The sequence below is a fragment of the Lissotriton vulgaris genome, chromosome 11, assembly GCF_964263255.1.
Source record: "Lissotriton vulgaris chromosome 11, aLisVul1.2, whole genome shotgun sequence".
NCBI lineage: Eukaryota > Metazoa > Chordata > Amphibia > Caudata > Salamandridae > Lissotriton > Lissotriton vulgaris.
The window spans coordinates 742,699,308-742,725,444 of record NC_141699.1 but is presented as its reverse complement, the minus strand read 5'-3'; the positions used below and the strand labels follow the sequence as shown (position 1 = coordinate 742,725,444).

Sequence of the window (26,137 nt, the reverse complement as noted above, 5' to 3'; positions counted from 1 at the left end):
GAAGCTTGAGACTCAACGAAAGGGGGTTATGGTCGCTCTCCGGGCGTTCCACAACCTCAATGTCAATAACCTGGGACCAGAGCTCATTTTTAACAAGGAAGTAGTCGATACGACTCTTACTGACCCCATTGTTAAAGGTCGGTTGGCCTAATTTATCGGAGGGCGTGCGTCCATTAGCAGCACGCAGCCCCCACTCTAGACATAAGCCCAGCCAATGAAGTGCTGCCTCAGTGCCCTTGACGCCCCTTGTTATTAATAAGGGCGGGATGTCCCATGCCACATCTTCATCAGCCCCCAGATCCTCCCCCACACTGTTCAGAGGCTCAAATGAACAGTTCAAGTCACCAGCGACCAGAACAAAACTGTCACTGCCTATTCTCCTCAGCAGAGAGTCCAGATCGTCTATAACTGACTGTTTGCGACCTCCAGGGCATCCTCTGGCATATATATTTATGAGTACTAAGTCCTTATTGTTGCCTCTACTACACTTAATACACAAGAGATCCGGATTGTCTACCGAAATCTCCAATAGACTAAACCCCATGGACTGTCTTATCTATACTACTAACCCTCCTGAGGGTCTGCCCTTTGGGCCCTGTATAGCAGGCTTGAAAAAGTTTAGGTACCCAGCCCTATGGATCGGGGTAACTGCCCAACTTTCCTGTAGAATTACAATATCAAAGGAGTCAATGAAATCAGCCCAATCTTCACTATCCATACGACCCCTTAGTCCTGCCATATTCCAGGAAACTATTTTGGCTGTCCCCACCTGGTTACAAGATGGGGCTGCATCTAAGGTACACTTATCCTCTTCGAATTCAGCATTCGCCCTCCAAAGGGGACTAGATCTCAGGGGAGGTGATTTAAGGTATGATTCTGCATAGTCCTTGCTATTACCCTCGTCAGTGGCATTATTTCCTGGGGAGATGGAGAGTTGGATACAACCTATGGTATCTCTACTAGAACTATCTGGACCATGAACATACCCCAGTCAATCCACACATTCCAGCCCAGGCAGTGGATCAAACCTGTTCAAGAGGCATGGGTAAAAGGGTGAGCTGGGAAACCTCTCTACCACGTTTCTCCCCACCGGTCTATGTGATGGGAAATTTCTGGGAGGGGGCGGACCATACCTTTTAGGGTAGAAGTAAGACAAGCTTAAGGATTGTCCATCCCCTGTTCTTCCGAATCTTGCCTCTCTGCGAATATAGTCAACCACCCATGGATCCCGAAAATTTATTAAAATGCAATGGCCTTCCAAGTCCTTTGGACAATAACCCTCCCAATCAACTCTGCAGACTGTCAGAATCTTTGTAGAAGAGGAAGGTGGAAGGGGACGATTTTTATTAAGAAAAAAAGGCTACTTTGTTCATTAAGTCACCATGTGATTCCGATTGTCTGTCCCTTAAGGGTGCAACTCCTGTCAGGACGATAGTATAAGGTGTGGCATCGAATGGAAGATCTGCTGGGGGGGGCCCTCTTCTAGTAACTCTTTTAGGAGGTTGTGTACACCCAGCTGCAACACAAGTACTAGCATTTTGATGGGAAGTCGGTTTGGAACTGCCTACCCCTGAAGTAGAGGCCTGTGCAGAGCTCACAGACTTGGAGGTAGATAGCAGAGGTAGCCCATGAGATTTAAAACTTGCCTTCTTAGGAATAACAGATTGGGTAACCGGGGTGGAGGGTTTATTTAGTGCACTAGATGGCTTCGAAGTCCTAGCCTTAGGGACCGGTCTGGTGTCACTAACATTTGACGGTTCCCCAGGTTGGAAAAGCCTTGGTAGCTGTATCAGTATGGCCTGAAGATTTAGGGTTAGAATGACCAGAACCACTAGAAGAGACCAAATGCTTAGCCTAATGGCCAACCAGTTTTTTTAGTAGACAATAATTATCTTTAATGATGGTCTCTAGGTTGTCAATTTTTAGATTCATAAGTCTAGTTCTCTCTAATACCTGGAGCAAGTGTCTTAAGTAAGATTTCCATTTGTGCTAGCAGGTCGGCATTATTTCCATTCATATTTACTATGCTAGTGAGGGGGACCCCTGTGGGATTAGAAGCAGAAGTAACAGGGCCACCCGATGGTATAGTAAGCAATGGGTCATCCCTTGAAAGGAGAGTTTCAGACACACACAACGATGGACTAACGGTTTTTAGTGCCTTTGAAACTCCGCCTTTCTGCTGGCCTTTGTTACGCTTCCTCTTACCAGGGCGATTCATCTCCAGAGTCTCCTCTTCAGAGGAGGAGTCTTGTAGTGAGGGTGTAGCAGATAGTACGCTATCTTCTACACCACTCACAGATGAATCTGCATCACCAATATTATTATCAGAAATACAATGCAGTAGAGGGGAACCTTCAGTGTCATTATGTATCTCAACTGGTACAAGAACCAAGTTAGGGGGAGGTGGTTGGTTAGGTGTTGGGCTTGGTACTGTAACAAGGTGCCCCAAGGAAGAACGTTTCCCATTTAATAAGTCTGGGGACAACCTTTTCTCAACGAAAGCTATTTCTTTTTCTAAAATACCCGTAGCTTTGGTTCTAAAAGCATCTAATGGGCCTGATACCACCCCCTTTGAAGTCTGAAGTGCTACAGAATGATCTTTACCCGAACGTAGGGGCATGTTGAAGAACAGACAAGCTATACAACCAAAGTACAGAAATTGTAATCTCAGCGGACACCCAACAATAACTATGACTGTATGGGCGACTAAGCCACTTAACCACTAAGTAGTAATATTCACCAGGTCTTTGTCCAAAGGCCAAGAGGAATGGCCCAGCCCGGCCTCCTGCGGCCCCTGACGGCCTTAGACGGCCCGCCCTTTGCCCGGGCTTCGCCCCGGGCGCTCCCGCGCAGCGGAAGACGATGTTAGAGTTATAGGGGGAGTGACGCGCTGGGGGCGGGGCTTGCAGGGAGGGCGGGCCAGGTGTGCACTATTGGCCGGGCAGGGACTCCTGGTAATTGGAGTCCCTGCAGTCGCTCGCAGCCCTGCAGCTCTTCCCCTTCGCTCCTCAGATGCGCCCAAAACAAAGACCTATCAAGCCCAGCAGTCCTCGCCCACGAAGCGGGACCCGCGCAGCGGGTCGGACGAGGAGTGGCGTCCAAGGCAGCAGCAAGGTCTCGGGGCGGGAATCCAGGCCACGCAAGATGAAGGGCAGTCCAGGTACACAATTACTATTCCAACTCCAGAGAGTGCAACAGTAGGGAAAGTGTTGGATAGCGTAGACATTAAAAACAACATACTTATAAATAAATTTATATTTTACAATATTAAAAATATTATTTATTAAATACATCTAAACTATTTACAAATACCAATAAATAATGATTAAAAAAATAACTACCTATTAATAATTAATATCCAATAAATGAATTACCAATACACAAATATAAATTTAAAAACTACTTAATTACATATCAATTACTTTACACACTATTCCCCTATGAGCGCACAACAAACACCAATAATAAAATAATGCACTTAACATAATTATCAATTAATCAATTAATAAAAATTAATTACCAATTAATAAAAACTAATTACCAATTAATTATTAATTAACAATAATATAATTACCAAAAACAATTAATAAAACATTATTACTTAATTACATTTAAATGACTTCCCACCCTATTCCCCTGTAAACTAATTAATCAAAATTAATTACCTATTAATTAATAATTAATCTATGATTTCTAATAAATTAATAATCAATTTTCTATAATTAAATTACTTCCCACCTTATTCCCCTGTAAACTCATAACCTGCTACAGAACATAATTATCAATTAATCAATTAAAATAAATGACGAATTAATAAATATTAATTACCTAATAATTAAAAATTAATTTATAATTCCTAATAAATTAATATTTAATTTAGTATAATTAAGTTACTTCCCACCCTATTCCCCTATAAACCCAAAACCCGCTACGGTACTAAAGTACAAAATGTACTTAAATTACATTAAAAAAACTTATATACATATTAAATACATTATAATATACATAAAAATCATATAAAAATCGATATTAGTAACAACGATATTACTAACATAGATATTAGTAACATCGATATTACTAACATAATATTAGTAACATCGATGTTACTTACCTTCGATATTACTTACATTCGATATTACACACCTTTGATATTACTACTTCAATATTATTGTACTTCGATATTAACAATTCGATATTTTGTCTGCCTACCCACATCATGTTACTACATCATCCCCTTTCCTTATATATTGGACAGTCCAAACAGGTTGCATACTAACTCACCAGAAAATAAGATGGGCATTCATATTTTTAACTTTAATACCTGTATTGTTATATGCAGAAGTTACAAGTGGTTGGTGAAGGAACTTTCAACTATGCAAAACAGTTCTATTAAACACATCCAAATTCAAACTATTGCAAACAATTTTTAAATTGGTAATATGCTATAGATCAGTGAGTACCCTCTCATAAGAAGACATCCATAGAGCTTAAAGTCTTATGAAATACTATTTTTTTTCTTAAACCTTGTCTTTGGCAATATGTGTATGGTTTTGATTAATCTTGACTTTACCAAAGTTAATCAATTACTTTGCCAGCTACTTTAGTGGCTGGCATTTCACAACCTTGAATGGTATACAAAATTTGAAAAGCCTGACATGTTTCTAGTGTAGTAGTTACTTGGGACTGTGAGGAAGTCACTGCCCTAGTAGTATGGAATGAGGATGTAAAAGTTTTTTATGCTTGTATTCCATCCTTCTGTAACACAACTCAGGGTATTATTACGATGCCGGTGGGACCTCCACCGACACGCCGTCGACAGTGGTCCCATGACAGGCAGCCCTTCGGGCCGACCACAGCATTATGATGCAGGGGGTCGGGCACTTTACTGTTGGGGGATGGGCCTCCTCCCACGACAGGATCTACTGATCCTGATGGGACGGTGCTTGGAATCTTGATCCTAAATAGAGGCAGTGCCTGCGCACGCACCGCTGTCAGGATTACAATGTCCATTCCGACAGCCTTTTCAAGGCGGTCCCACAGCCATGAAAAGGCTGTTAGAAAGGGACTTTGGGGACCCCAAGCAGGGCCCATATCCCCCAGGGGCCACTGGCAAGTGGCCAGGGGGCACATGTGGTGCCCCATCAAACATCCATGCACTGTGTACCTGGCACACACAGCATAGATGTTTGTTTGAAAAGTGCCCTTTTCTACTACGGCTTGCGCTACTGCCCTTTCCCAGGTCAAAGCAGAAGCTGCAGTAGCAGGAGGCATTTTACGACTGCCTACATGGTGGTCATATCGTAATGGGTAGGCTGGCCCACCGATGTCTTGTTGAATGGTCCTCTGCCCACGGCGATGGCAGTTGGACGCTCATCCGACTGCCATCCTAATCAGGCCTTCAGTTACTTGCAAATCGAGGCGAGCAAAATAATATTAAATAATACTGATTTTCCATTTTCTCTCTGTTTAGTTAAGATTACTTCTGTCAGAGGTGGGTAATAAACAAAATTAAAAAAACAAAACTGCTCAAGAGACGAGCAATATGGGAATAATTATGTCAAGTAATAGGCATTTATAAATTGTCCAAGGTTAAAATTAGAGGCAGTCACTGTAAAAGGTTTTAGGGATAGGACCTTAACTAAAAGTTATTTCAATAGAAGATTGCAAGTGTATGATGGCAGAAAAGTGTTCAAAACATGTCCATACATGGACCTTTGACCCTAGTGGCTCAAACTTAAGAATTAGTCAGGTTTTGCATGGGGGTCCGTGAAATTCAAATAATTTCAGTTTTTGTAAATATACAAAATTTCTGAAGAATTAGCAAAATTACATTAAATAATAATCTGTCATTTAGCTCTATATTTTAGTGCAAAATAAGTTTGAGGTATTTTGTGCTAAAAAATTACAGCAAAAAACCCAAGTACCATAAACAACAGTCCATCATGGTCTGGTCGTTTGTTTGAGTTGTCCCTGTGCTCTAGCATTAAGATTTTTCAGTGAATGGTTTATAATTATGAAATCGGTCAGAATGGCATCATTTCTGGAATTTTGCAATACAAGTGTAATGTGGAATCCCCGAAATGATGAGGAAATACAATTTCACCCTGGTCTACTTCGGAGGGCCTACTTTAAGAACTGCTGAAATTAGGCCTACTGATAAAAGTTGCCTTAAAATTCTTTATTACAAACTAATTTGCTTTAGTGCCCCCTGCTGTTACTGGGAGAAACAAGATTGTTGCCGGTCAGCACAAGAGTCACAAACACCAAGCTGAACCGTACAATAACACTATGCTGACATGGTGACTCACATACAGACCCCAGCTGTTGCCCTTTGTGTATTTTAGTCTCTTGTCTGTGTCTCTGTGCATTTGTGCTCTTCCCTGCAGTGTTGTGATGGAGAAAGGTGACTAAATGTAGGCCAGCCCACAATTCCACAACCCAATAAAGAACCAGCTATTCTAATGCTGTTAATCATGTACTGTTGACTGCTGCTGTCATGTGTGTGCTTCAATCTCCCATCTGTCTCTCTGCGCTCATTTACTGGTTTGACAAACGCAGTTGATGATAGAGGTGGTTTCCAGCCAGCTTATTAAACAAGCATTGGCAAAGCCTTTGAAATATATTTTTTGCTTTGTCAATGTTTTTGGATATGTTGCACAGCAGCACAAGTTGCTGTGCAACATGTCTGAAAATAAATAAAATACTAGCAATATGACGCGGTCAACGCTGGCTGCATTATAGCACTTTTTTTCTTCACTTTAAGCAATGTTGCATAGCATCCTTAACATAGTTTGGACTAAAGAGCACAATTGACCGTTTTTGGTTATCAGCAAAAAAGAAAATCATTAACTAATGGTGCATGTCAGGAAGTTGGGGAGCAAGGCTTAGTGCCTCGAGTCCAAACCTATAAGCAGGGTTTTCTGTGTTGCAGGTAGTATACATGATGCTTGGCTGAAAATGTTATTGATGTCTTGGGATCTTCAAAAACTGTATGAATGTGTCTATAGTGCTATCAGTCGCTGTACCTTGTCAGATGCTGCCATCCAGTGGGATATCAGTGGAATAGCCTGTTACTTAAAAAACAACACTTGTTATAAGGGGGGGGCATAACTCTGTGGAATTTCACATACTTCCTATATAGTGAGCCTACGGTTCCTAGAGCTGGGGCAGCCTGCATGCTGGTGGTTCCCCAGTGTTACAGGATCTTCCTACCGGGGTTGGCTGACCTTCTTCTGGAAGGGCATCTGGGGCAAGACAAGACCTTCGTGAGGCTTGATGTCTACTTCTATTGGCCCCAGAAAGAAAGTGCCCTCAGATACATTCTGTATGTCCTGTCCCACCTGTCAGGCCAATGGAGAGTCAGGGGAAAAAGCTCAAGGCTCCCCTGACCCCATTACCTGTTGTTAGCACTCCCTCTGAAACAGTGGGCATCAAATGTTTTGACCTATGAGCCCAAAGACAGCTTTAGGAAACAGGTTCATACTGGTCCTGGTGGATTACATCACTAGCTACCCGGAGGCCATCCCTCTGAGGTTGGTGACTGCACCTGGAGTGGCCAGGGCCATGATGGGAATTTTTAGCTATGTGGGGTTCCCCAAAGAGGTAGTGTCTGACAGAGGTACCAACTTCATGTCAGCGTACATGAAGTTCAGGTGGGATGAGCATGGAATAACTTATAAGCACTCCAAGTCTATCACCCCAAAACAAATAGTCTTGTGGAGAGATTCGACAAGACCCTCAAAGGCATGATAATTGGTCTTCCGGAGCCCAGGAGGTGCAAGTAGGATGTCCTCCAGCCATGCCTTCTCTTTTCCCACAGGGTGGTGCCACAGAAGGGTTGGGGTTTAGCACCTTTGATCCATTCTATGGCAGCCCTTTTAGGGGACTCTGAGCCTTGTCAGAGAGGGCGGAAGCAAGCTCCCAGGAAACCCACTTAGGATGTAGTCAACTACATGCTGGCCCTCAGCAACATTATACATCATTTCTGGAAGAAGGCAAAAAGCAAACTTGAGGTAGTCAAGAAGGTTTGAAACTCTGGTATAACCAGAAGGCCCCTCTTGGAGAGTTCCAGCCTGGCGAGAAAGTGTGGGTCATGAGCCTGTGGAGTCCTGGTGTATCTCAAGACCCCTAGAAACTGCTTATGGGTGCTTCACGTGAACAGCCTTAAATCACACTTCAAGAGATCCAAAGTAAGCATGCTCCTGGTGACATATGAAGGAGTGGAAGAGGAAAGCAAGCCTCTCCCTGACTTTCTGCCTGCCCAATAGCATGATGGGGTAGTGGAGGGTGTCAGCCACTCACCTACTCTGACGCGGAACATCAGAGTGACTGTTACCAGCTGCTGTGGGCGTTTTCCTCTCTGTTCTCCCTCACCCCTTGACTCATACACCTGTGCAACACTGTGCATTGCTAAAAAATAGGATTTACAGGTTGTCAGACAAGGTGAGGGCCAATATCAAGGAGGAGGTCACCACGATGCTGGTGTTTGGCGTGACTGAGCCCTCCGACAGTCCCAGTGGTGCTGGAATGCAAGGCTGCCCCACCGGGTACCACTCCACAACTTAGGTTCTATGTGTGCTACATGTGACTCAATTCTGTCAGTATGGCTAATGCACACCCCATCCACCAAGATGATCAACTCATCGACATGGTGAGCGATGCCAAGTTCCTGAGTACCTTTGAGTACCTTACATCAGGGTACTGGCAGATTGCTCAGACTGAGGGAACAAAAGAGAGGTCTGCATTCTCAGCCCCAAAGGGCCACTTCCAATTCGGAGTGATACCCTTTTGGCTTAAACAAGGCCCCTCCCACCTTTCATAGGCTGGGCAACAATGTTCTAGCTGGGAAGGAGGAATTTTGTGCTGCCTACATGGGGGACACAGCTGTCTTTTTTTTGACTATTCATCTATCTTTTAAAAAAAAATGTTTATTGAGAGTTCATAGACAATGGATAAACATTACATGGCATTTTTCAGCAATAACATTGATAAAGTGCATAGTACAATATGTATGAAAACCAGTGAGCAAACTAAGTGACTTCATTTAAATACAGGGTCATATTCAAATTCAAAGAATTTAAAAATACTCATAAAGTGCAATGTGCATAGTGCAATGTATTGACAACAAATCGGACTAAGAGAGAGGTTAAAATCAATGTCCAGCATAAAAAGTCTAACATTCAAACACACTCCAGTATTTATCATATTTCCTAAGGGCCCCTGATCTCAATGCATACTTTCTTTCCCTTCCCTGAATCCTGGATAATTTCACCTTCCATGCATATAGGGTTGGTACTTTCTCTGATTTGCAACACTGCAAAATAAGCGATTTTGCTACCAATGATGCTATGAACAAGGATTCATTGTAGGGAGTAGAGTTCAAGGAGAAACCAAGGACTGAAGTTAATTCATCAAATGTAATATTGACTTTGAACATATTACTGAGATATTTTCCTATCTCCTTCCAGAACTCCTGTATTTTGGAACACTCCCAGACTATGTGTTTCCAAGTGCCCTTTTCTTCACAACGGAAACACTTATCCTCAACTTGGGGATATATACTATGGAGAAACGAGGGCGTTCTATAAATTAACCATTTGCTATAGAATTGCATTCGCTTAAAATTGGTGCCTCGAAAAATGAATTTATTAAATTTATTAACTTTATCCCACGTGAATTTGTTAATTTCAATGTCTTCCCTCTTTTTCCACCTATCTCTAGCCTTATTATACAGTACAATTGAATTAGCATCCTTAAGATTTTTTATCCAGACACTAATTTTCCTTTGCATCGCACTATTCAGTGCTTCCGTTATGACACTTTTATGAAATAAGTTACATATGTCTGCTCTCTAAACTCAGCGTGAAGAACGATAAAGGACCATTTCAAGATTGTGTTCGAGTGATTTCTTCCCAAGATTTCCATCTATTCCCTAAAAGAAAGTCCTCAATTTTCTCGAAGCCGTTTTCCTTCCAAAGTCGCACAATATTTTTATCCAGACAACCTCTCTCCCCAATTTTTAAATTGAATAAACTAGTCAAACTACTTGCTCTAAAAAATATCATAATATTTCAGGAGCCACTGTAAAGACTTATAACGTACCTTCTTTTGGTATTTTGTGATTCTTACTGGATCATAAATTTTAGATTCCAACAACATGTTCCTCATAAAAAAATTGTCTGCTTCATGATCATCTAAAAAAAAACCTAAGACTGTGATGTGCAAAAGTAGCAAAATATTATTCTCTAATATTTGGTAGGGACAACCCTCCTTGTGCGGACGGGAGGTACAAAGTGCTAAGAGCTAATCTCTGAATTTTATTTGCCCATAGAAAAGAGGAGAACATGGCATCCACTTCTTAAAAAAAATGAGACCTGAATTGCACAAGGGGCTGCTCTAAAAAGGATATTATAAAGTGGTAGGATAGACATACAGATTGGGGCAACACATCCCATTATTGATAGCGGTAGTTGGTTCCAGCGATCTAATTTTGAACCAACTCTTTTTAACAGGGGTATGTAATTTAACTTATATAGGTCTTCCAAATTTTCAGAGATGAATATTCCCAAATATCTCTTAGGGTGGTATTGTAAATCTGTCTAAATTCTGATGATAAAGTGTCTACCGTGCAGTTAGCTAAAATGATTTCCGTTTTGTTAACATTTATTCTATAGCCTTCTAGTTTTGGAAGTCAGAAAATATTTTTTAAATTTCTATTTGACTTGGGGGCTTTGAATTTAAAAAAAAGGACAATGTCATCGGCATATAGTTTTATATTTGTCATTCCGACTACAGGTACTGTGTCGGTCATTTTCCCCCTAATTGCAATCGCCAAAGGTTCAATAAATAAAGCAAATAAAATTGGCGACAGGGGGCAACCTTGACGCGTGCCTCTGTTAATTTTACATGTCCCAACATTTATGTTATTAATATTAATCTGTGCCTTAGAGTTCTCATATAGTTGTTTCAGGAGGAAGATAAAATCGGTCGGAAAATCAAAGTTGTGCAAAATCGCAAAAAGACTCCCATGACACTAGGTCAAAAGCCTTTCCGGCATCTAAAAGCCAGATCTGTGTTTCCACCTTATTAATCTTAAAATAGTCCAATGCCTCCAATAGAAATTTTGTGTTAGTGTGGAGGTGTCTACCTGCTATAAAACCGCACTGTTCTGGACCTATAAGAGACCCTACTATTTTATTCAGCCGATTCGCAAGAAGTTTCGTAAAAATGTTATATTCTATATTTAAAAGACTTATAGGCCTGTATGAATTTGTGTTTTCCTTATCCTCTCCTTTTTTAAAAATACTAACGACCACTGCAGTGCGGAAAGAGTCCGGAGGGGGCCCTCGTAATAAGGAATTAGCTAGTAACAAGAACTCTTTGCGGGAATATCATCAAATTTTTTAAAAGTTCCGCAGGAAGTCCATCCTCACCAGTAGCCTTGCCACTGGGAAGGGAGCTAATTACCTCATCTAGATCTGTCCTTGTGAACTCCTCAGCCAACAATTTTTTATCATTGTTACCTAGTTTGGGAATTTTAAGTGTACCTAAAAAGTCCCGAATAGTTTCTGTTGCAACCCCTTCACTAGTTTGGTAAACTCCCTCATAATGTTTTTAAAACACTCACCTATAGAAGCTGTAGTCTTCGCCTGTACTTTGGTAACGGGGTCCAAGAGGTGCTCTATTCTGTTGCGGACTTGATTTTCTTTAGCTTGCCACACCAAGAGTTTACCTGTGTATTCACTCTCTTCATAGAGCTTCTGGGCATAGAGATTACTATTTGTGTCACCTAAATCATAGTAGAATTCCTTCATTTTTCCCTTTGCTTCTACTACCTTTTGCCCCGAGACTAAATATCTCACTATACAATGCTCTTGGTTAGCCTGCACAAGGTTTGTCTGTAAATTAATTTTCTCCTCCCTTTTTGCCCTCTGTTTCGGTATTTCTTTGGAGGTAAATATTCCCCTCAAAGTGGCCTTAAATGCGTCCCAAATTACATTGATTGGAGCTGTCCATCTATTTTGCGTAAAAAACTCCTCAATCTCCTCATCGATGTCTGTACACCATTGTGCCTCTGAAAAGTTCAATTTATTAAAATGCCATCTTCTAGGTGTCTCTATTTCTTGATTCCCTATAGTTATATAAAGTGCTGCGTGGTCTGAGAATGCATTTGGTAGGTGATCATATTTATGAACTTCTAACCCATAGGATGTTAGAAAGAAGTCCAACCTAGATGCTGAATTGTATTCACGTTTAGATATATTGCGGGTTCGCCGATAATCAATGACGTCAAGGTCTGATTTGCAACTTTGTAAGGCAATAGCAACTTTGGGTTTATTCTGGCACCGGTCTTTTTTAGATGAAAAATTAAAATCCTCTGCCTATATTATTTGCCCAGGTATACCCGTCAATGCTTGTTTCAGTTGTAGGATTGGGAGTAGGTCATCTATCACTGGTGCGTATATTGTAGCTAATATTATATTTACCTGATTTAATTTACCATATACGAATGGCCATCTACCACTATGGTCTGTAAGTGACCCTTCCGGAAAGAAGCCTACATGCCTTCCTACTATGATACTTACTCCCCTCTGCGCCAACCCAGCTACTGATGAAATTCTACAAACCGCCCAGCCCTTTAAAGTTTTATCGGATTCAGCCTGGACTCTGTGATCGGTTTCTTGTAAAAAAAATAACATCCGGGCAGAGGCTTTTTAACCAGCATTCAATAGCATTTTTTTTACGAGCATTATTCAAACCATTTGTTTTAAAAGACAAAAACTTCAGCTTATTTCTTATTAATAATCATATATTGAGTATAAAACTAATTGTGTGCAGAGTACAGCAAACACTGGAATAAAAGAAAAAGAGACCCGGGGAATATGTGCAAAATACATGCATATAGTTCAGAGATCATAGGAATTTGAGCAACTTTTAGTGCAAAATATGCAAACCACCACTCCATAAAGCAGCCAACAGTTGTGCGAAATCAGCATTTAAAGTGCAAGTACAGTGCAACATATGCAAACCCTGAGATATAAAATTGGAGGCAAACAAGTGTACAGAAGCATTGCTAAAAGAGAAAAAATTGTAACCTCTTATACCTGGCCTCTGTGCAAAGTCAGCAATTAAAGTGCAAATGACATAGAACTTAAACCTTGCAATAGATTCCAATGTTAGACAAAGAGAAGCTGCCATGGATTTAAGCATTATTGCGACTGGCACTTATAATGTAGCCCCCGCTCTGGGTCTTAAAGTGCCTTTCAGTGCAAAATAAAAAGTGCATCAGCATAAAGCAAACTTCTGCTGCTAATTTGCTACTAATTTCTTCCATATCGTGACTGTACCTCTAACTGACCATATAACTTCTTATCATATGAACTCTCTTTTTTCCCACCAGCAACACCCTTTCACCTTCCCTCCCCCAAACCCTCCTAGAGGCGACGGCAAACCCTGTGTCCCACTTCTGTCTCCCTCTGTTCCTTTTTTCTTCTTTGGGGATGCCATTTTATTGCATCCTTGAGCACTTCCTGTAACCCCTTGCAACCGCCCCTTTCAAAAAAAAAAAGGAGGAAGACAGATAGATGAATAGTCAACGTTCGAGACGGAAGTCAGAATGCAGCTGACGTGAACCCAGGCACGTCGCCAGAAGCGCTTCCTGTCTCGCCGAGCCCCACCGCTCGAGGCCGCACAACCCTGATGCCGATGCTCCTAGTCGCTACCCCGATTCCTCGCTTTGTCTGAAATGAGGGGGTAGTTGCCCGAAAACGCCCCGAGGTCCCCCCCCAGGCAGAAGCTTCCCGCTCCGATGCTCTGCGTCTGAGCATGAGAACTTGAGAACCTGAGCAACTCCGAGACCGTCGGACTGCCAGAAACCGCCAAAACAGCAGGGCTAGCGAGACCACCAAGATCGAGGTCGAAACCGGCAGGGCTGAGGTGAGCGCCTGGGCGGGCTGACCTTTTTATCTGACATCGCAGTTCTAAGCAGCGGGCGCTGAGGGCTCAATGGTGCGTCCCATCTGTCCCAGCTGAGGAGTCTTTGAAGTTGGAGTCTGTGTCGGCCTTTGGTTCTGTGAGTCCAAAAGCCTGGTAACTGCACGGAAATTGCACGGTCTGACTGTATTGTTACATTGTGACATTTGGCATTTGGCATTGGTCACAGAGGGCATCGTACAGAGGGTGTCCTCAGTGGAAATTGCGCCCGATTTGTGAAAGACTTGTGACCCTGAATTAGGCCCCTGGAGTGGCTCTTTACTGGGGTCGGCTATAGTACTAGCAGGACTGCTAGCTCCAGAATGCAATGCGGCCTAGCAACGAAGACCTAGATGGAGGACAGAGAATTTGTTTTCACTTTGAGTTCCTGTGCTTTTGCCTATTGAGTTTCCATTGCTTTCAGCTGCACACTTTTTTACTTGGTATAGTTGCTCTTTCCCATCCAGTGGCATAACCCGAGTAAGACCGCGCAGCCTGCATACAGCCTCCACACCTTGCTCCCTTTCCTCCTTTCCTGTTGCCCACCCCTCGTTGCCTTTTCACCCATGGGGCGGACACTATTCAGCTTACAGGTAAGGCGGCGAGAGCTAGGGGTAAACAGGCTAAACCGGATTCAGTGAGAGATTCAGTGAGAGAGCTCTTAAAATCACCGACAGTGGCTATACCCACACTTGTGTCCAAAGGAGGAGAAAAAAAAAGGTAGAAGAAAGGCGCAGCAAAAAAATGCCCTAAAGTTTAAAGCGATGGAAGCGGCTGAAAAGTACAGACAAAAAAAACACAACATCTCAATCAAGTCGGCTGAGGAGGAGGAGGACTTGAAAGAAGAGGATGAGGACGCGCAGACATTATCCGAACTATCGGCAGAATTTAACCCTTTGGCTGTTGGTGATAATAGTGAGGGGAATGGGGATGACAATGCGGACAAGGTGGATAACACTGGTAAGAGTACAACTAGGAGGATTGAGAGCCAATCGAGTCCTAAGCAGTATCCCCTTTTTTCAAAACCAGTGCTCCAGCAGGAGCGATTTACGAGTACTCCAAAGCGGGAAGAATCCAATCAAAGGGAAGTAAGAGGAGCAATGGGTGAGACGATTCCAGAGAGAGAGGGGTTGCAATAAAACCAACAATGACAGAGGCAGAGGCAATGGCAGTGCCGAATGTCAGTTCGCTCCCCGCCATCTCATTACAATCATTACAGCTACGGGCCCCTTTAGCCCCCTCCACTCCCTTGATTCAGGCTGCACCCCAGCCCCACCTTTGTTCCATACCACCGTCTCATCCTCATCACAGTCTTATCAAGATTGCAAAGACGGCTCACTCTGCAGATAAAGTACCGCTCGTGAATACCGTCTCTTTGCCAACTATGCCACCTTCTACCGAACTCCCAGGTTTAGGTCCAGTACTAAATCTACACGAGACTCAAGAAGATGGTGTATCCACATTCTCTAACGTTCTAAAAGTGAACTCGATAGAGGAGATGCTTATAACTATACTCCGCGAAATAAGGGATCTCAAATTCTCCCAAGCTCACGAGATATCACAACTGCACTGCAGGCTTACAAAAATGGAGGAGCACTTTGGAAATCTTCCCACAAGGGTCTCGGAGGCTGAAGTTCGGGTCTCTAACCTAGAAGATACTTTTATCATGATGCAGAAAGACCTCCATGCAGCAAACAAAGAGAAATCTCAATTGGCGGAAAAGCTACAGGACTTAGAAAATTATAATAGACGGTCCAATCTACGCCTAGTGGGCATTTCTGAAGGCCTGGAAGACACGGACGTGGTGAAATGGTCAGAGTCCCTGTTAAAAAAGCTATGTGCAAGGTGACTTAACAATCACCAGCGCACACAGAGTCCCAGCACACAAACCCAATAATTTTAAATACCCTCGTACAATATTACATAATTTTTCGGATTATAGGGTGAAAGAGAAAATCCTTAATATAGCCTTTTCAAGAAGAACATTTAATGCCGATGAAGCAAAAAACTTTCGGATCTTCTCGGACATGTCAGCGGCATCCGCCCACAGACGTAGGGACTTTGTCAAGAAGATCGATTCTTTTGAGGCTAAGGGTGCTCAAGCCATGATCATCCAGCAGTCCAAACTGAAGGTGCTAGCCAAAGGGAGATTCTTTATTTTTATAGATTTAAAAGAAGCCCAGTCATTTTTGAAGGGTCTCTCCGCATAGCTAGGAGTTAAATAAATAATCAAGCATCTTTTGGAGGGGGGAAAGCTCCTATGATTACTCGATTTGGGATTTCTTTTTTTTTAAAGGGGCGGTTGCAAGGGGTTACAGGAAGTGCTGAAGGATGCAATAAAATGGGGACACAGCTGTCCTAAGCTCAAGCTGGGAATACCTGTACCACTTTCAGGAAGTGCTTCTGGTCCTACAGCAGGTGAGCGTGTCTATCAAGGTCTGTAAGGTCCAGATTAGGCAGGGTTCTGCTGTATATCTGGGCCACTTGGTGGGCGGGGCAAGGTGCAGCCCCTTCAGGCCAAGATTGGAACTTTCCTGACCTGGCATCCCCCTAGACTGAGGTGAGGGCCTTCCTGGGCCTTAGAGGATACTATAGAAGGTTTGTTAAAGAATATGGCCCCTTTGTTGCCCCCTTAACAGAGTTAACTTCTAAGAAGCAGCCCAGAGAGGTGATCTAGATCAATACCTGCCAGAAATCCTTTAATGTCCTCAAGGAGGCCATGTGTACAGCACCCATACTCAAGGCTCCTCACTTCTCCAGGGAGATTATAGTGCAGACAGACGCTTCAGAGCATGGCATAAGGGTTGTCTTAGCACAGTTAAATGAGGAAGGCCAAGACCAAAATGTATCCTTCATTAGCAGAAGGTACCTTCAATGGGAACAGAGGTAAAGCGCGATTGAAAGGGAGGCCTTTGATGTGGTCTGAACACTGAAGAAGCTAAGATCATACCTGTTTGGGACTCACTTTCAGGCACAGACCACGGGCCCCTCAGATGGCTCACGCAAATAAAGGGCAAAAATACCAAACTGTTGAGGTGGTGCATCTTCCTACACCAAATGGAATTTTCATGTGGTACACCGTCCTAGGTCAGACAATGCTAATGATCTAACCAGGTTCTTATGCCTTAGTGAGGAAAACTCCCAAGGGGTTGGATAGTTCTCCCCACTTTAAGCTGGGGGGGAGACACATGTTAGAACTGTCAGCCTTAGGGTGGTCTGCCCCTTCACCCATCTGCCATCCTCTTCCAGTTTTGCTGATCTCATTTTTGCTGGCCTTAGGGCTGCACACTTTACCACTGCTAACCAGTGCTAAAGTGCTTGTGCTCACTGCTTAAAATCTGGTAACACTGGCGTATCCCCAATTGGCATACTTAATTAACTTATAAGCCCAGGCAATGTGGTACACTTATTGTGCCACCCACATAAGTAGCCCTTTAAACCTGTCTCATACCTGCCATTGCAGCCTGTGTGTGCAGTTTTTAACCACCATTTCGACATGACAAAATAAACCTTTTACCAGGCCCAAATCTTTCTTTTTAATACATATATGTCACCCCTAGGGTACGCCCACAGGGCAGGGCGAAGTGCATTTAAAAAGTAGGATATGTACTTTTAAGCTTTACATGTCCTGGTAGTCAAACACTCTCAAAATCATTTTTCCCTACTGCAAGGCCTACCTCTCCGATAGGATAGCATTGACATTACCTTATTACATTTAATAAGCAGTCATTTCTAAATGGGAGAGTGTAATAATTCATGTTTGGTGTCTTTGGAATTGTAATGAAAATCCTAATTTATGATGAAGACAGATTTTAAATTACAATTTTGAAAATGTTTTTGAAAGTTGGCATTTTCCTGCTTTAGCTAATTAGTGCCTGTATCCTATCTTTGGTCACATGACTGGGGCTAGCTGACATCTGAGCTTTATGTTTTCATCCTAGACAGCCACACACAATAGAAAGCTTAGGTGTGCCTGGATTGGCCATCACTGGCAGATAAGAGGGTGGAGCTGGACCAAGCCTACTTACACGTGAATAGGCTATGTTTTGCCTCCACACAAAAGGCTGCATACCTCCTGTAGTTAGTCTGGACCCAGGGCAGGGACATCAGGATGCCTGGGTACTTCAAAAGCTTCTCTCCCACTTCAAGGGCATAACTGGGTATAAATACTGGACCTCAGACACCAACTCTTTAGCATACTTCTGGACCTGTGGATACTCTGCCAAGAAGAACTGTTGTGCTGCTGAAGCACTGCCACTCTGCTGAACTGCTGCCCTGCTGGACTACTGCCTTGCTGTGCTGATCTGCTGCCTGCTCCCCTCTTGCCTGGATAAGAAGGACTGGACCTACATCTCTTGAAACCAGAACCCCGGAGTGACTCCAAACGCGTGTTGGCTGGCCTTCTGACTAGAGCCTCAGGGACTGAAGGCTGTAACAACCTTAACCCAGCACCTGGACTCTGCCATCTGTGAGTCTACCCAGCCAAGTGGTGCCACCCCAGTCCTGGACTGTTGGATGGGGGCCTAAGGTGCTCTGCCAGTTTCTGTGGATCCAGTGCAAATGGCACATCTCCTCTACTGCGTGGTGCAACCCCGAGCAGAACCAACACATCACCGCTACTGCATGGACTGGAACCACCACAAAGACCTGAATTGCATCGCAGCCCTTCATAGTATCCGCACTGCAACTGCATGACAAATCCTCAGCACAGGCCCTCGCATCCCTCATTGATGACAGGCCTTGATGGTGCCGCAAAACTCTATATTGCAGCTTTGCAGCTCTGCAGAATTGACACATCGATCCAATTGCCTGGTGCATCCTCGGTACCGTATTCCGAATTGCAAACCCTGGTTGACTGGATCCTCGAAGATGACACAGAACCTCACACCACAGCTTCTCCGCATCTCGGACCAATGTATGACTTTGGCTGCATGATACATCTTTGACGAAAATCCTCGCAACTCTCCTTAAACCAGGATTTAAGGTACTCTGTTCAGCAGGGCTAACTGGATCCCTGCAGGGGGCACGCGTCCGTCACGTCAGCCTGAACGTGTGACTTTGTCCCGGTCTGGCACAACCTGATGTCCTCAGTTGGCTCTTTACGCATTCTGGTGGTTTTCTCTAAAACCTTTCAAATTTAATTTCTCCAGTTCTACTAATTCCACCTTCATTATTTCAACCACAGAACCAATTAGAGATAGTATTGCTTTAGCTAACATTACTAAAATGGCAACTGACTGTCTGCAGTACAAACCTGCTAGTACTTGGTTTGTAGAACACTCAATTACATTTCACTCATGAACCTTTTATTTAAGTGCAGGTCCGGCTCCCCCACAGATCCCCTTCCGGCCTGGCTGATTCAGAATTTTAAAGCCTTCATTTTTCCATCTTTTTTGTTCCTTCTCAACCATCTCAATTTTTCATTGCCGGAGGTAAGAGCTTTCGAGGCTTCTAATCTGGACCAATCAAAAAGACCAGAGCGTGACCCTCATAATCCTACTCTCAGTTGACCTATTAGCCCGCTTCCAGCCCTGCACAAAATTTGGAAAGAATTTTTTGCTTGACTGACTTGCCACTTTCTAGATTCAAATTACATCTTAGATTATACTCAATTAAACGTCCCCTAATTGAAACAGCGACATTGGCAGTTGTAGATGATCTGCTCGTGGAGGCTGATTGTGATAAAAGTCAATGCCATGGATTGTGATAAAAGTCAATGCCATGATATTACTTAATTTCTTTGCTAAATTTAACAGGGTGGACTGCAAAATTTTCCTAAAGCAACCTCAAGAGATTGGGAGTACAGGCATATTGCTTAACAGGTTTATATCATTTCTGTCAAGCACATCCCAGCAGATTCCTCACAGATACCGGCAAATGTGATGCTCAAATTCAAATGGACTCTCAAGGTCTTCTTTATGAGGAATCTCTGACTAGTCTATTTTTTCATACTGTGGCGATTAGGAAAATAGACATATCAACCCTCAATCGGCCATCCCCCAGCTACTGACAAGACCTCTTTAATACGCCGGTTACAAGTGGTCCAAAATCACATTGCCAACCTGACTTTAAAAGCTTCCTGGTTCAGCCACTCCACTTCCCTTCTGAAACCCTTCACTGGCTTCCTATATGGGCTGGCATTATGTCCAAAGTTCTATGAATAATACATAAACCCACACATGGTTTCACACCAAAGCTTCTAAATAAGTAGCATATATAACTGTAAGATCTTTTCACTCTGTGAGTAAAGATCTACTCCATATCATCACATTTCACAGAACTTTCCAGGTTTTTTGGAGGATTTTTATTCTGGCACCATGTATGTGGAATTGGTTTCTGACCACTTTAAAAGTCATTGAAGGTCACAACAAGCATTTACAATGCAATGGTCTCGGCATCATTAAAGGTAGAGCTATTGGCATTGCTCATGACATTTCTTTTTTTTTTTTTTTAAATCAACAATGGCATTGTCATTTACATTGCCAATAGCTTAATAGTTAAACAAATGGCATTGTCATTTACAATGCCAATAGCTACACCCTACACAGAGCCACCCTCATACAGACACACTCAACAGCACTCTGCACTCTACAGCACACAGCACTCTACAGCTCGCAGCACTCTACAGCACGCAGCACTCTACAGCACGCAGCACTCTACAGCACGCAGCACTCTACAGCACGCAGCACTCTACAGCACACAACACTCTCCGCTCGACAGCACACAGCACTCTGCGCTCGACAGCACACAGCACTCTACAGCACAAAGAACTCTACAGCACACAGCACTCTACAGCACACAACACAACACTCTACAGCACACAACACTCTACAGCACACAACACTCTACAGCACACAACACTCTGCACTGAAAATTTCACAGCACTCTGCACTCTACAGCACACAGCACTCTACAGCACACAGCACTCTGCACTCAAAATTACACAGCACTCTGCACTCTACAGCACACAGCACTCTGCACTCTACAGCACACAGCACTCTACAGCACGCAGCACTCTACGGCACGCAGCTCTCTACAGCACGCAGCACTCTACAGCACGCAGCACTCTACAGCACACAACACTCTGCGCTCGACAGCACACAGCACTCTGCGCTCGACAACACACAGCACTCTACAGCACACAGCACTCGACAGCACAAAGAACTCTACAGCACACAGCACTCTACAGCACTCTACAGCACACAGCACTCTGCACTCTACAGCATACAGCACACAGCACTCTGCACTCTAAAGCACACAGAACTCTACAGCACACAGCACTCTACAGCACACAACACTCTACAGTGTGTGTGGTGTGTGTGTGTGTGTGTGTGGTGTATGTGTGTGTGGTGTATGTGTGTGTGGTGTATGTGTGTGTGTGTGGTCTTATGTGTGTTATGTATGTGTGTGGTGGACTTAGTTTGAGTGTTCGTTTCCTGCACACTCACACACTGCCCCTACACATTCACACACTGCTCACCCTGCACACTCACATTGTTCACCCTGCACACTCAGTCACTCTGCAGTCACTGTCACTCTGCAGTCACTGTCACTCTGCAGTCACACTCACTATGCAGTCAGTCTGCACTCACTGTTACTCTGCACTCACTGTCACTCTGCACTCACTCTGCACTCACTGTCACTCTCGCACTCACTGTCACTCTCGCACTCACTCTGCACTCACTGTCACTCTCACTCTACACTCGCACTCACTGCCGCTCTCGCACTCACTCTGCACTCACTGTCACTCAGCACTCACTGTCACTCTCGCACTCACTGTCACTCTCGCCAAGTGCCAGGAAACAATATGCCAACAGACATGAAGGCCTCAATGCGCCTTTACACGTCACTGAAAGCATGCATTTTGTGGGCTGTTTGTGCATGACGGACAGTTTAAGTACTCGCCATCACCTGGTTCAATTGTACATGTTTAGTGATAGCGGTGAGGCCAAACGTTGCACTTTAAACACCGCGCAGCAGTCCTCTGATAAAAAAATATATTAAAACGTATTCCAAGTTTAGATCGAATAAAATTTGAATACAAATATGTTGCGCCAGTCTGGGTGCATAATTAGTCTTCCGGTATCACTGGAAACAGAACAATAACATACAATTATAGTGAATTGCAAAGTGCTATACTGACCGTTATTTATCGCTGACCTCGTGAGTCTGAGCATCCTTAAATCAAATGACAGTAATGAACCGTCACGATAAATACACAAGAGGTAATGACTCGGACAATCAAAACGCGGCTAATGCTCACACAGGGACTACTGTTTGCCTCTACATTCTGGGATCTGTGGGCGTGGCACAGACGAGCCGACTGAAGTAGTGATTATGTGTTTCTATTTGCCAGTATTTTGTTTTGGCTCGTCCATAAATACTATTATACTCGTTTCATTAATGTTCTGACACTTACTTGACTATTATTAGGCAGTGTGTCCTATAAACTTTGAGGTCACGTTTCTGAAACAACAGACAGTGTGTATATCTTAAAAAAAACATCCCGTGAAGAACCGTGAATTCATTCTGTGTCAAAATTAATACTTTAGTTGCATATTTATTTAGGAGCAGATTTACACTGCTTGAAGCACCGACTTACTTGATGAAAATAATTTCGAGTAACTTCAAGGGCGCGAAGGCTGTTTGTGCCGGTTTCAGTGTAACTCTGTATCTAAAACATGGCCATATTACTGTGACCTGACACACGCCTTTTTGTTCTGCACCGTAGTACCATCGCGTTCTTCTAAATCTTGTTCTTCGTGTTCGTCATTCCACCCAGAGTGTAGCACCCCGACACTATCAATCTATCACCACACGCAGCCTCTAAATCCAAAGGCCTTTGTAGAACTAACATTCCGATGAGGCACGTTTACTGCACGCATTGCCCCTTGTAGACTGTCTAGGACAGGCCTACACAATTGGTGTCAAAGATGCTTCTCGTCCGCGCAATAGACACATTAAAAAGGCCTGCACGCCAGTTTGGTAGTCATACCGTGCCTCATCACGTGTGATTCTAGAATCCAACGAAAGGAGCATTTTTCCGAATCTAATGTCCTGACTTTCCCTGGAGAAGTAACTCGAACAAAGCAGCTCTGTGGCGGCTCAGCCGCCCCCTCCTCGCCTGGCAAAGCATGTACTGTAGTCTGTGTACCTGGGAGCCCTCTGAATACATGTGGAATATGAAAGACACAATGCGGAGCATTAACTCTTGATTCCAAAGCCCGGGCGTCAGAGAACCCTCTTGCAAGCTAAGTTATCTGTTCGTGGTGTCAAGTGTCATTTGTATACATAGCTGGGAGATGGCTGATGCGCGTGAATATTACAATCACGGGGTCCTTGTTGCACACTGTATTTTATATTAAGCAACAGTTCGAGAGCTGCTCAACATCTGGGAAATACTGTGACCATTAACAAAGATTCAACTTAAGGCCGCGCTGCCGCGGGGTCTGGTTCGCTAATGTTTCTGCCTGTCTGTGAGAAGAAACCAATCAAAGCGCCGCTTCCTGTGTGTGGGCCGAGGCGCGTGGTGGGCGGAGGGGCGACGTGCAGCAGTGACAGTAACAACACATAATGGCAAATGCTCCAGCCTGGGTCGCGTGTCTCCAGGCTTGTAAAACGTGTGTTCAGGCATTTGTGTCTTCATCTGTCTGCCCCAAACAAGGGTGTCATACACCTTAGGGTTCTTTGGAACAGCAAAGCTAGAAAGGATGGAATGAGCCTGTGTTATCCATCATGTGTGCACCAGGCACGCTTGTGTGGCCACGTGAGTAGTGCAGTGGGTCAGAGTGGCCTCATGAGTAGCGCAGTGGGGCAGAGTGGCCTCGCGAGTAGTACAATGGGGCAGAATGGCCTCGCGAGTAGTGCAGTGGGGCGGAGTGGCCGCGTGAGTAGCGCAGAGGGGCAGAGTGGCCGCATGAGTAGCGCAGAGGGGCAGAGTGGCCGCGTGAGTAGTTTAGTGGGGCAGAGTGACCTCGTGAGTAGTGCAGTGGGCAGAGTGGCCTCGTGAGTAGTGCAGTGGGGCAGAGTGGCCTTTTGAGTAATAAAATGGGAGTCAGCCACTCGCAGCGCGGCTCCCGGGCCAGGCCCTGATGACACGGGGAGATTCGGCCAATGAGAGCGCGGCTCTTGAGGACAGGCCCACAGCAGCGGCCAATTAGAGCGCGGCTCCGACGAGAAACGGCCAATCAGGTCGCGGTCCCTTCGTCTTCGGCTCTGCTATCTCAGAGCGGGGAAAACAGCTGCTAGGTCAATTTCAGGGGCCCAGGTCGCGGCGGTGAAGAGCGGCAGATCGGGGAAAGGCGCCCAAGGTCGGCAGGGCGAGTTTAGCAGTCGCAGGTCCCGGCATGATATCGGTTTGGCCCTGAGGACGTTCACGGGCTCACAACCACCTCCACACACTGCAAAATGGCGGAAAAAAGCTCCGAGTTTTTTTCGGATTTGGGGGCGTGTTCGGTGGGCGTGGCTAAAAAGTGGAAAGAAGAACACCGAACACACATCCAAATCCGAAAAGGACGGAGCCTATTTGGAGTGATGGCTCTCCTCCAATGGCTGGCCTCCGCTTAGGAAGCCAGCCAATGGGAGAGAGCCAAAATTAGAGGCAAGATGAAGAGCCCCTCTAAGAGACATAAGATCTCGCTACTTCCGGTTCTGACGAACCGGATAGTACCGAGACCTAAAAATGGATGTTTTAACAGTTTCTGTACCAACCCACAATTGCTGTTTCTCAATTTCTTGAGAGTTTTAGCACAAGAGACTCTCACTCAGGTGATAGTGCAGTTTATTGAATGTAAAATCAAACAAAATCAAACCCTTTAGAGGATGTTTATTATTATACAGCTTTAATTTGGCCTTACATCAACATAGGAGTAGCAACAAAATTAGTGTGCTGTCATGTGCTTAGTTAGGGACACCATAAAAGGCTGGGGAAAGAGGCAACAGAAGTGAAAGCATAGGTTGTAATTGCCACACAGCTGGGCCAATTTGCAATGTGGCATGGTATTTACATCTTTCTACCTGTAATCACCATAATGGCCTTCTTTAGAGTTCAACAGCTGGTGTGTTTGCCTGTTTGAGAAGCAGAGGGATTTACTGAGCTCCCCTTTTGGAAGATAGATGTCCGTACTTACAGATCTCTACCAGGCACAGTCATAGTCACACACTTGCAACCTTGGATTTCAGCGCCCCTCTTAGTGGTCAGAATAAAAAGCAGTTTACTGCTGAAAAGCCAAAACGAGAAAGCTGCATTGTTGAGGGATGACTGCCAAATACCTGTACACTGTGCAAAACTCAGGGCCAATGTATTTCTAAAGTTAGGTAAAACGGAGGCCTGATGGATCCATCTGCAGAGCACAGCTCAGACATTGTATTGCATTATGTGGATACTAATAAGACACTTGGAGTTCTATAAACAGGTTCCACAAATTAAAATGAAGAGAATCACTTACTTTAGTTCTTTCAATTTCCGCTTAACCCAGCGGGCTTTAGGATCAGAGCAGATGGGTCCCATCACATCTGTGTAAAATCTAGACCAAACGAATGAAACACACAGATGAGCTCATAATTGCATATTCATATTGCAGAGAGGGGCTTGAATATTGTTTACATTGTGTGAGACCTGGTTTCTGGGGCCCCTGAGCAGTCCATGGTTACTGTTCTTTAACTAGACATTTACCATCGGTATCCTGGGCCAGAGTACTGTTGGACCCCAAAATGGATGACAAAGTACTCCCTGTTAACATTTGGCTGTCTCAGAGTAACAAGCTGGAGCAGACTAAGACTTACTCAAGGAGGTATTCACATTCATGGGACAAAAGGGCTCATGAATGGCATTTTAAAAAGAATGTCCAGCCGCTTCTTTATTTTATGAAAGAAAAGTGCAAAACTAAAACATAAGAATATTAACATGTATTCTAAATAATGGACAGTATTCATAACCAGAAGACGCTAAGCCCAAAAAGAGGAGTGTCAACTAGCCCATAGCTCCACTCTGTTCAAATCTACATGACCCCCTCGCAGACGTCTTCAGATCCCATGGAATCAACATAATCTCCTATGCAGACAGGACACACCTGATCCTCTCGCTCACCGAGGACCCAGCCAATGCAAAAAAAAACAACTGCTGCAAATCCATCATCATTGTAGCCAGATGGAAAAGAGACCACTG

The 26,137-nt window shown here is 44.0% G+C and overlaps 1 protein-coding gene across 1 annotated transcript in view; it reads right to left on the bottom strand.

Annotated features, from left to right (window-relative positions):
- The window catches only part of LOC147683426 (eotaxin-like), a 103,022-nt gene that overhangs the window by 4,274 nt on the left and 72,611 nt on the right, over positions 1-26,137 (bottom strand). The window contains exon 3 of the mRNA XM_086943859.1: positions 25,419-25,496. Coding sequence (XP_086799985.1) covers positions 25,419-25,496 — 78 coding nt within the window. The remainder of the gene's footprint in view (positions 1-25,418; positions 25,497-26,137) is intronic.